This window comes from Petromyzon marinus, chromosome 71 (assembly GCF_048934315.1).
Source record: "Petromyzon marinus isolate PM22_M1 ecotype Great Lakes invasive population chromosome 71, UKy_Petmar_22M1.pri1.0, whole genome shotgun sequence".
Taxonomy (NCBI): domain Eukaryota; kingdom Metazoa; phylum Chordata; class Hyperoartia; order Petromyzontiformes; family Petromyzontidae; genus Petromyzon; species Petromyzon marinus.
Window position 1 is genome coordinate 4,491,591 of NC_133737.1, and position 12,458 is coordinate 4,504,048.

A 12,458-nucleotide genomic window follows, 5' to 3' on the forward strand; every position below is an offset into this window, starting at 1 on the left:
GTGGTGATGGGTGGTGGTGGTGGTCGGTGATGGGTGATGGTTGGTGGTGATGATGGGTGTGGTTGGTGGTGATGGTGGTGATGGTGGTGATGATGGTGGTGATGGTGGGTGATGGTGGTGATGGTGGTGGTGGTGATGGTGGTGATGGTGGTGGTGATGGTGGTGATGGTGGTGGTGGTGATGGTGTGGTGTGGTGGTGATGGTGATGGTGGTGGTGATGGTGATGGTGGTGGTGATGATGGTGATGGTGGTGATGGTGGTGATGGTGATGGTGGTGGTGATGGTGGTGGTGGTGATGGTGGTGATGGTGGTGATGGTGGTGGTGATGGTGATGGTGGTGATGGTGATGGTGGTGGTGATGGTGGTGGTGGTGATGGTGGTGATGGTGGTGGTGATGATGGTGGTGGTGATGATGGTGATGGTGGTGGTGGTGATGGTGATGGTGGTGGTGATGGTGGTTGGTGATGGTGATGGTGATGGTGGTGGTGATGGTGTGGTGGTGGTGATGTGATGGTGGTGATGGTGGTGGGTGATGGTGGTGGTGGTGATGGTGGTGGTGGTGGTGATGGTGGTGATGGTGGTGGTGATGGTGATGGTGGTGGTGATGCGTGGTGATGGTGGTGGTGCTGGTGGTGATGGTGGTGTGATGGTGATGGTGGTGGTGATGGTGGTGGTGGTGATGGTGGTGATGGTGGTGGTGATGGTGATGGTGTGCTGGTGATGGTGGTGGTGATGGTGGTGGTGGTGATGGTGGTGATGGTGGTGGTGATGGTGATGGTGGTGGTGGTGATGGTGGTGGTGATGGTGGTGGTGATGGTGGTGATGGTGGTGATGGTGATGGTGGTGATGGTGGTGATGGTGGTGGTGGTGATGGTGGTGATGGTGGTGGTGATGGTGGTGATGGTGGTGATGGTGATGGTGGTGATGGTGGTGGTGGTGATGGTGGTGGTGGTGATGGTGGTGGTGGTGGTGGTGGTGGGATGGGGTGGTGGTGATGGTGGTGATGGTGGTGATGGTGGTGTGGTGGTGATGGTGGTGGTGTGGTGGTGATGGTGATGGTGGTGATGGTGATGGTGGTGGTGATGGTGGTGGTGGTGGTGGTGGTGATGATGGTGGTGGTGGTGGTGGTGGTGATGGTGGTGATGGTGGTGGTGATGGTGGTGATGGTGTTGGTGGTGGTGTTGGTGGTGATGTTGGTGGTGATGGTGTTGATGGTGGTGTGTGATGGTGATGGTGGTGATGTTGGTGGTGATGGTGATGGATGGTGGTGATGGTGGTGATGATGGTGGTGATGGTGGTTGGTGATGGTGATGGTGGTGATGTTGGTGGTGATGGTGGTGGGGTGGTGATGGTGATGGTGATGATGGTGATGGTGGTGATGATGGTGATGATGGTGGTGGTGGTGGTGATGGTGATGGTGATGATGGTGGTGTTGGTGATGGTGATGGTGGTGGTGATGGTGGTGATGGTGATGGTGGTGATGATGGTGATGGTGGTGATGGTGGTGATGATGGTGATGATGGTGGTGGTGGTGGTGATGGTGATGGTGATGATGGTGGTGATGGTGTGGTGATGGTGGTGATGGTGGTGATGGTGGTGGTGATGGTGGTGGTGATGGTGATGGTGGTGATGGTGGTGGGGTGATGGTGATGGTGGTGGTGATGGTGGTGATGGTGGTGGTTGATGGTGGTGATGGTGGTGATGGTGTGGTGATGGTGGTGGTGGTGATGGTGATGGTGGTGGTGGTGATGGTGGGGTGATGGTGGTGGTGATGGTGGTGATGGTGGTGATGGTGGTGGTGTGATGGTGGTGATGGTGGTGGTGGTGATGGTGGTGATGGTGGTGATGGTGGTGATGGTGGTGATGGTGATGGTGGTGATGGTGGTGGTGGTGATGGTGGTGGTGGTGATGGTGGTGATGGTGGTGGTGGTGATGGTGGTGGTGGTGATGGTGGTGATGGTGGTGATGGTGGGTGGTGATGGTGGTGGTGGTGATGGTGGTGATGGTGATGGTGGTGATGGTGATGGTGGTGGTGATGGTGGTGGTGGTGGTGATGGGTGAGGGTGGTGATGGTGATGGTGGTGATGGTGGTGGTGGTGATGGTGGTGATGGTGGTGGTGGTGATGGTGGTGATGGTGGTGGTGGTGGTGGTGGTGGTGGTGATGGTGGTGATGGTGGTGATGGGTGGTGGTGATGGTGGTGATGGTGGTGGTGGTGGTGGTGATGGTGGTGGTGGTGATGGTGGTGGTGGTGATGGTGGTGATGGTGGTGGTGGTGGTGGTGGTGATGGTGGTGATGGTGGTGATGGTGGTGGTGGTGATGGTGGTGATGGTGGTGATGGTGGTGATGGGATGATGGTGGTGATGGTGGATGGTGGTGATGGTGGTGGTGGTGATGGTGGTGATGGTGGTGGTGGTGATGGTGGTGATGGTGGTGGTGGTGGTGGTGATGGTGGTGGTGGTGATGGTGGTGGTGGTGGTGGTGGTGATGATGGTGGTGGTGGTGGTGGTGGTGATGGTGATGGTGGTGATGATGGTGGTGATGGTGGTGATGGTGGTGGTGATGGTGGTGGTGGTGATGGTGATGGTGGTGATGGTGGTGATGATGGTGGTGGTGATGGTGGTGGTGGTGGTGGTGATGATGGTGGTGGTGATGATGGTGGTGATGGTGGTGATGGTGGTGGTGATGATGGTGGTGGTGAGGTGGTGATGGTGGTGGTGGTGATGATGGTGGTGGTGATGGTGGTGGTGGTGGTGATGGTGGTAGTGATGGTGATGGTGGTGATGATGGTGATGGTGATGGTGGTGATGGTGGTGATGGTGATGGTGGTGATGGTGGTGATGGTGGTGGTGGTGATGGTGATGGTGGTGATGGTGGTGATGATGGTGGTGGTGATGATGGTGATGGTGGTAGTGATGGTGATGGTGGTGATGATGGTGATGGTAGTGATGGTGATGGTGGTGATGATGGTGATGGTGGTGATGGTGGTGGTGGTGATGGTGGTGGTGGATGGTGGTGATGGTGATGGTGGTGGTGATTGTGATGGTGGTGATGGTGGTGGTGGTGATGGTGGTGGTGATGGTGGTGATGGTGATGGTGGTGGTGATTGTGATGGTGGTGGTGGTGGTGATGGTGATGGTGGTGGTGATGGTGGTGATGGTGATGGTGGTGGTGATTGTGATGGTGGTGGTGGGTGTGGGGTGATGGTGGTGATGGTGATGGTGGTGATGGTGTTGGTGGTGGTGATGGTGGCTCTCACCCATCAGCTGAATTCCTGGATTCTCTGGGCCAGCGTTGGGAGAGGTTTGAGACAGCGCGAACATTCCACATTACTATGACAGGGTCATGTCCATCACCGTGGGTGGGTGAGTGGGTGAGTGGATGAGTGAGTGGATGAGTGAGTGAGAGAGTGGGTGAGTAGGTGAGTGAGTGAGTGAGTGGTGAGTGAGCGAGTGGTGAGTGAGTGAGTGGGTGGTGAGTGAGTGGTGAGTGAGTGGTGAGTGAGTGGTGAGTGAATGGGTGAGTGAGTGAGTGGTGAGTGAGTGGGTGGGTGGGTGAGTGAGTGAGTGGGTGAGTGAGTGGGTGAGTGCGTGAGTGGGTGAGTGAGTGGGGTGAGTGGGGTGAGTGAGTGGGTGAGTGAGTGAGTGGTGAGTGAGTGGTGAGTGAGTGGTGAGTGACTGAGTGAGTGGGTGAGTGAATGGTGAGTGAGTGGTGAGTGACTGAGTGAGTGAGTGAGTGGTGAGTGAGTGGTGAGTGAGTGGTGTGTGACTGAGTGAGTGGGTGAGTGAGTGGTGAGTGAGTGGTGAGTGGTGAATGAGTGAGTGAGTGGTGAGTGAGTGGTGAGTGAGTGGTGAGTGAGTGAGTGGTGAGTGAGTGAGTGAGTGGTGAGTGAGTGGGTGAGTGAGTGAGTGAGTGGTGAGTGAGTGAGTGAGTGGTGAGTGAGTGGGTGAGTGAGTGGGTGAGTGAGTGAATGGGTGAGTGAGTGAGTGAGGAGTGAGTGAGTGAGGAGTGAGTGAGTGAGGAGTGAGTGAGTGGTGAGTGAGTGAGTGAGTGGTGAGTGAGGGGTGAGTGAGTGAGTGAGTGGTGAGTGAGTGGGTGAGTGAGTGAGTGGGTGAGTGAGTGAGTGAGTGGTGAGTGAGTGAGTGGGTGAGTGAGTGAGTGGTGAGTGAGTGGGTGAGTGAGTGAGTGAGTGGGTGAGTGAGTGAATGGGTGAGTGGGTGAGTGAGTGGGTGAATGAGTGAGTGGGTGAGTGAGTGGTGAGTGAGTGGGTGAGTGAGTGAGTGAGTGGGTGAGTGAGTGAGTGAGTGGGTGAGTGAGTGAGTGAGTGAGTGGTGAGTGAGTGAGTGAGTGGGTGAGTGAGTGGGTGGTGAGTGAGTGGGTGAGTGAGTGAGTGAGTGGGTGAGTGAGTGAATGGGTGAGTGGGTGAGTGAGTGGGTGAGTGGTGAGTGAGTGAGTGAGTGGGTGAGTGAGTGAGTGGTGAGTGAGTGGGTGAGTGAGTGAGTGAGTGGGTGAGTGAGTGGGTGAATGAGTGGGTGAGTGAGTGAGTGGTGAGTGAGTGGGTGAGTGAGTGGTGAGTGAGTGAGTGAGTGGTGAGTGAGGGGTGAGTGAGTGAGTGAGTGGTGAGTGAGTGGGTGAGTGAGTGAGTGGGTGAGTGAGTGAGTGAGTGGTGAGTGAGTGAGTGGGTGAGTGAGTGAGTGGTGAGTGAGTGGGTGAGTGAGTGAGTGAGTGGGTGAGTGAGTGAATGGGTGAGTGGGTGAGTGAGTGGGTGAATGAGTGAGTGGGTGAGTGAGTGGTGAGTGAGTGGTGAGTGAGTGAGTGAGTGGGTGAGTGAGTGAGTGGGTGAGTGAGTGAGTGAGTGGTGAGTGAGTGAGTGGGTGAGTGAGTGAGTGGTGAGTGAGTGGGTGAGTGAGTGAGTGAGTGGGTGAGTGAATGGGTGAGTGGGTGAGTGAGTGGGTGAGTGGTGAGTGAGTGAGTGAGTGGGTGAGTGAGTGAGTGAGTGGTGAGTGAGTGGGTGAGTGAGTGAGTGAGTGGGTGAGTGAGTGGGTGAGTGAGTGGTGAGTGAGTGAGTGCAGTGGTGGGTGAGTGAGTGAGTGGGTGAGTAAGTGGGTGGGTGAGTGACTGACTGAGTGAGTGAGTGGTGAGTGAGTGAGACACTTACTGTAGAAACTGGTCATGGCGTAGTTCTGACAGCGATCTCCTGTGAACTCACTCGGACAGCTGTGGAGAGACAGAGACCCAAACTCACCACCTCACTCACCACTACACTCACCACTACACTCACCACTACACTCACCACCCATTCACTCACCCACTCACTCACCACTACACTCACCACCCATTCACTCACCCACTCACTCACCACTACACTCACCACTCACTCACCACTCACTCACCACTCACTCACCCACCCCACCAACCCACTCACCCACCCACTCACTCACCACTCACCACCCACTCACTCACCCACTCACTCACCCACTCACTCACCCACTCACCCACTCACCCACCCAACCCACTCACTCACCACTCACTCACCACTCACTCACCACTACACTCACTCACCACTCACTCACCACCTCACTCACCACTCACCCACTCACTCACTCACCACCTCACTCACCACTCACCCACTCACCCACCCACCAACCCACTCACTCACTCACCACTCACTCACCACTACACTCACCACTACACTCACCACTACACTCACCACTCACTCACCACTACACTCACCCACTACACTCACCACTCACTCACCACTCACTCACCACCTCACTCACCACTCACTCACCACTCACTCACCCACTCACTCACTCACCACTCACCCACTCACTCACTCACCCACTCACCACTACACTCACCACCCATTCACTCACCACCTCACTCACCACTCACCCACTCACCCACTCACTCACCACCTCACTCACCACTCACTCACCACTACACTCACCACTACACTCACCACCTCACTCACCACTACACTCACTACTACACTCACCACCCATTCACTCACTCACTCACCCACCCACCAACCCACTCACTCACCCACTCACCCACCCACTCACTCACCCACTCACTCACTTCACTCACTCACTCACCACTACTCACCACTACACTCACCACTACTCACCACTACACTCACCACTACTCACAACTACTACTCACCACCACACTCACCACTACTCACCACCACACTCACCACTACACAGAGATCCCTGAAACCAAGTATCCAGTGGTGGATTACTCTAATATAAACTATATATATAGTTTATATATATACTATATATGTAGTTTATATATAGTTTATATATACTATATATAGTTTATATATAGTTTACATATATAAACTACATATATAGTTTATATATAAACTATATATACAAACTATATACATAAACTACATATATAGTTTATATATATATGTATAAATTATATATATAAACTACATATATAGTTTATATGTAAATTATATATATAAACTACAAATATCGTTTATATATCTACACTATATATAAACTACATATATAGTTTATATATATACACTATATATAAACTACATATATAGTTTATATATATTTATATATAAACTACATATATAGTTTATATATAAACTATATATATAAACTATGTATAAACTATATATAAACTACATATATAGTTTATACATAAACTATATATATAAACTATATATAAACTACATATATAGTTTATATATAAACTATATATTTGAACTATATACAGTTAATATACGTTACAATCCCTGCCTACTGACATCACTGGTGACTGTAGTTACAATCCCTGCCTACTGACATCACAGGTGACTGTAGTTACAATCCCTGTCCACTGACATCACTGGTGACTGTAGTTACAATCCCTGTCCTACTGACATCACAGGTGACTGTAGTTACAATCCCTGTCCACTGACATCACGTGGTGACTGTAGTTACAATCCCTGTCCACTGACATCACTGGTGACTGTAGTTACAATCCCTGTCTACTGACATCACAGGTTGACTGTAGTTACAATCCCTGTCTACTGACATCACCGGTGACTGTAGTTACAATCCCTGTCCACTGACATCACTGGTTGACTGTAGTTACAATCCCTGTCCACTGACGTCACAGGTGACTGTAGTTACAATCCCTGTCCTACTGACATCACTGGTGACTGTAGTTACAATCCCTGTCCACTGACGTCACAGGTGACTGTAGTTACAATCCCTGTCTACTGACATCACAGGGTGATTGTAGTTACAATCCCTGCCCAGTGACATCACGGGTTGACTGTAGTTACAATCCCTGCCCAGTGACATCACGGGTTGACTGTAGTTACAATCCCTGTCCACTGACATCACTGGTGACTGTAGTTACAATCCCTGTACTACTGACATCACTGGTGACTGTAGTTACAATCCCTGCCTACTGACATCGCCGGTGACTGTAGTTACAATCCCTGTCTACTGACATCACAGGTTGACTGTAGTTACAATCCCTGTCCACTGACATCACAGGTTGACTGTAGTTACAATCCCTGTCCTACTGACATCACTGGTGACTGTAGTTACAATCCCTGTCCACTGACATCGCAGGTGACTGTAGTTACAATCCCTGTCCACTGGCATCACCGGTTGACTGTAGTTACAATCCCTGTCTACTGACGTCACGGGTTGACTGTAGTTACAATCCCTGCCCGCTGACATCGCTGGTTGACTGTAGTTACAATCCCTGTCTACTGACATCACGAGTTGACTGTAGTTACAATCCCTGTCCACTGACATCACTGGTTGACTGTAGTTACAATCCCTGCCCACGGTGACTGTAGTTACAATCCCTGTCCACTGACATCACTGGTTGACTGTAGTTACAATCCCTGCCTACTGACATCACTGGTGACTGTAGTTACAATCCCTGTCCACTGACATCACGTGAGACTGTAGTTACAATCCCTGCCCACGGTGACTGTAGTTACAATCCCTGTCCACTGACATCACAGGTTGACTGTAGTTACAATCCCTGCCTACTGACATCACTGGGTTGACTGTAGTTACAATCCCTGTCCACTGACATCACGTGAGACTGTAGTTACAATCCCTGTCCAGTGACATCACGGTTGACTGTAGTTACAATCCCTGTCCACTGACACCACAGGTTGACTGTAGTTACAATCCCTGCCTACTGACATCACAGGTGACTGTAGTTACAATCCCTGTCCACTGACATCGCTGGTGACTGTAGTTACAATCCCTGTCCACTGGTATCACGGGTTGACTGTAGTTACAATCCCTGTCCACAGACATCACAGGTTGACTGTAGTTACAATCCCTGTCTACTGACGTCACGGGTTGACTGTAGTTACAATCCCTGTCCTACTGACATCACGGGTTGACTGTAGTTACAATCCCTGTCCTACTGACATCACAGGTTGACTGTAGTTACAATCCCTGTCTACTGACATCACGGGTTGACTGTAGTTACAATCCCTGCCTACTGACATCGCCGGTGACTGTAGTTACAATCCCTGTCCACTGACATCACTGGTGACTGTAGTTACAATCCCTGTCCACTGACATCACTGGTGACTGTAGTTACAATCCCTGTCCAATGACATCACGGGTTGACTGTAGTTACAATCCCTGTCTACTGACATCACTGGTGACTGTAGTTACAATCCCTGTCCAATGACATCACAGGTTGACTGTAGTTACAATCCCTGCTTACTGACATCACGGGTTGACTGTAGTTACAATCCCTGTCCACTGACATCACTGGTGACTGTAGTTACAATCCCTGTCCTACTGACATCACGGGTTGACTGTAGTTACAATCCCTGCCTACAGACATCACAGGATGACTGTAGTTACAATCCCTGTCCACTGATTATCACGGGTTGACTGTAGTTACAATCCCTGCCTACAGACATCACAGGTGACTGTAGTTACAATCCCTGTCCACTGACGTCACGGGTTGACTGTAGTTACAATCCCTGTCCACTGACATCACTGGGTGACTGTAGTTACAATCCCTGTCCACTGACATCACTGGGTGACTGTAGTTACAATCCCTGTCTACTGACATCACGTGTTGACTGTAGTTACAATCCCTGCCTACTGACATCACAGGTGACTGTAGTTACAATCCCTCGCTACTGACATCACGGGGTGACTGTAGTTACAATCCCTGTCCACTGACATCACTGGTTGACTGTAGTTACAATCCTCGCTACTGACATCACGGTTGACTGTAGTTACAATCCCTGTCTACTGACATCACTGGTGACTGTAGTTACAATCCCTGTCTACTGACATCACTGTTTGACTGTAGTTACAATCCCTGTCCACTGACATCACAGGTGACTGTAGTTACAATCCCTGTCTACTGACATCACAGGGTGACTGTAGTTACAATCCCTGTCTACTGACATCACAGGGTGACTGTAGTTACAATCCCTGTCCACTGACATCACAGGTGACTGTAGTTACAATCCCTGTCTACTGACATCACTGCTTGACTGTAGTTACAATCCCTGTCTACTGACATCACAGGTTGACTGTAGTTACAATCCCTGTCCTACTGACATCACGGGTGACTGTAGTTACAATCCCTGTCTATTGACATCACGGGTTGACTGTAGTTACAATCCCTGTCCTACTGACATCACGGGTTGACTGTAGTTACAATCCCTGTCCACTGACATCACTGGTGACTCTAGTTACAATCCCTGCCCACGGTGACTGTAGTTACAATCCCTGCCTACTGACATCGCCGGTGACCGTAGTGGCTCCTCTTGTTGGCCCCAATACTCCGGGCCCAGGTTACTCTGGGAAACGCCCTGGGTTGGGTTGAGTTAGTTGAGTTTAGTTTAGTTTCAAGTTTATTTTGGCATAGCCCACGGAGAGCGATTTGACGTTTTGTTCAGAAGGACGAGTCCATCAATGTTCGGAAAAGAGGAGGAGAGTGGGGGGGGAGACGAAAAATTAATGGATGCGGTCTGAATGCCACCGTAAGCGTGAGCAATCAATCAAGACCCCGAAATGGTTCATCAAATCCTTCCAATGATTGCTAAGCCCAGAATCCATCTTCTCGGTTGAAATTGTCTCCGTGCTTGTATAAGTGGATGGCATCATGAACGAATCTCTCACGGTAGCCGTAAGCGTGAGCAATCAATTAAGACCCCAAATGGTTTATCAAATCCTTCCAATGATTGCTAAGCCCAGAATCCATCTTCTGGGTTGAAATTGTCTCCGTGTTTGTATATGTGGATAGCCTCATTAACGAATCTCTCATGGTAAGGGTGAACAATCAATCAAGACCCCAAATGGTTAATCAAATCCTTCCAATGATTGCTAAGCCCAGAATCCATCTTTCTCAGTTGAAATTGTCTTCGTGTTTGTATATGTGGATAGCCTCATGAACGAATCTCTCGTGGTAAGCGTGAACAATCAATTAAGACCCAGACATTGTTGATCAAATCCTTCCAATGATTACTAAGCCCAGACTCCATCTTCTGGGTTGAAATTGTCTCCGTGTTTGTATAAGTGGATGGCCTCACGAACGAATCTCTCACGGTAGCCGTAAGCGTGAGCAATCATTTAAGACCCCAAATGGTTCATCAAATCCTTCCAATGATTGCTAAGCCCAGAATCCATCTTTATCGGTTGAAATTGTCTCCGTGTTTGTATAAGTGGATGGCCTCATTAACGAATCTCTCACGGTAGCCGTACGCGTGAGCAATCAATTAAGACCCCAAATGGTTCATCAAATCCTTCCAATAATTGCTAAGCCCAGAATCCATCTTCTGGGTTGAAATTGTCTCCGTGTTTGTATAAGTGGATGGCCTCACGCACGAATCTCTCACGGTAACCGTAAGCGTGAACAATCAATTAAGACCCCGAAATGGTTCATCAAATCCTTCCAATGATTGCTAAGCCCAGACTCCATCTTCTGGGTTGAAATTGTCTCCGTGCTTGTATAAGTGGATGGCCTCATTAACGAATCTCTCGTGGTAAGCGTGAACAATCAATTAAGACCCCAAATGGTTCATCAAATCCTTCCAATGATTGCTAAGCCCAGAATCCATCTTTCTCGGTTGAAATTGTCTCCGTGTTTGTATATGTGGATGGCCTCGTGAACGAATCTCTCACGGTAACCGTAAGCGTGAACAATCAATCAAGACCCCGAAATGGTTTATCAAATTCTTCCAATGATTGCTAAGCCCAGAATCCATCTTTCTCGGTTGAAATTGTCTCCGTGTTTGTATATGTGGATGGATGGCCTCATTAACGAATCTCTCACGGTAACCGTAAGTGTGAACGATCAATCAAGACCCCAAATGGTTTATCAAATCCTTCCAACAAAAATAAAAACGCCACTTTTTTTCCAATTTTTTCGCTGTGGTTTTCACACCTGATGATGATTGCTGCTTGTGGTGTTGCAGTCGAAACGTCGTGAGAATTTTAATGTTTTATATTTGTATTATTTTATTGTTTCCCTTCTACGTTGTGACTTTACCGAAAGAACCAGGAATAATAATGTAATTGTTTTATATTTTTATTATTTTATTGTTCCCTATCTACGTGGTGGTGGAGACTTTACCCCAAAGAACCAAGAATAATAATTTTATTGTTTTATATTTTTATTATTTTATTGTTTCCCTATCTACGTGGTGGTGACTTTACCTCAAAGAACCAAGAATAATAATTTTATTGTTTTATATTTTTATTATTTTATTGTTTCCCTATCTACGTGGTGGTGACTTTATCCCAAAGAACCAAGAATAATAATTTTATTGTTTTATATTTTTATTATTTTATTGTTTCCCTTCTACGTAGTGGTGACTTTACCCAAAGAACCAAGAATAATAATTTTATTGTTTTATATTTTTATTGTTTCCCTTCTAGGCTGTGACTTTACCCAGAGCCAAGAATAATAATTTTATTGTTTTATATTTTTATTATTTTATTGTTTCCCTATCTACGTGGTGGAGACTTTACCCAAAGAACCAAGAATAATAATTGTATTGTTTTATATTTTTATTATTTTATTGTTTCCCTATCTACGTGGTGGTGGTGACTTTACCCCAAAGAACCAAGAATAATAATTTTATTGTTTTATATTTTTATTATTTTATTGTTTCCCTATCTACGTGGTGGTGACTTTATCCCAAAGAACCAAGAATAATAATTTTATTGTTTTATATTTTTATTATTTTATTGTTTCCCTATCTACGTGGTGGTGACTTTACCCCAAAGAACCAAGAATAATAATTTTATTGTTTTATATTTTTATTATTTTATTGTTTCCCTATCTACGTGGTGGTGGTGACTTTACCCCAAAGAACCAAGAATAATAATTGTATTGTTTTATATTTTTATTATTTTATTGTTTCCCTATCTACGTGGTGGTGGTGACTTTACCCCAAAGAACCAAGAATAATAATTTTATTGCTTTATATTTTTATC

The 12,458-nt window shown here is 47.9% G+C and overlaps 1 protein-coding gene across 1 annotated transcript in view; it reads right to left on the reverse strand.

Moving 5' to 3' along the window:
• LOC142906809 (uncharacterized) overlaps window positions 1-12,458 on the reverse strand; it is a 54,778-nt gene that overhangs the window by 21,442 nt on the left and 20,878 nt on the right. The window contains exons 3-4 of the mRNA XM_076055357.1: window positions 5,159-5,217; window positions 3,254-3,283 (exon numbers count right to left, since the gene is read on the reverse strand). Of these exons, the coding sequence (XP_075911472.1) occupies window positions 3,254-3,283; window positions 5,159-5,217 (89 nt within the window). The remainder of the gene's footprint in view (window positions 1-3,253; window positions 3,284-5,158; window positions 5,218-12,458) is intronic.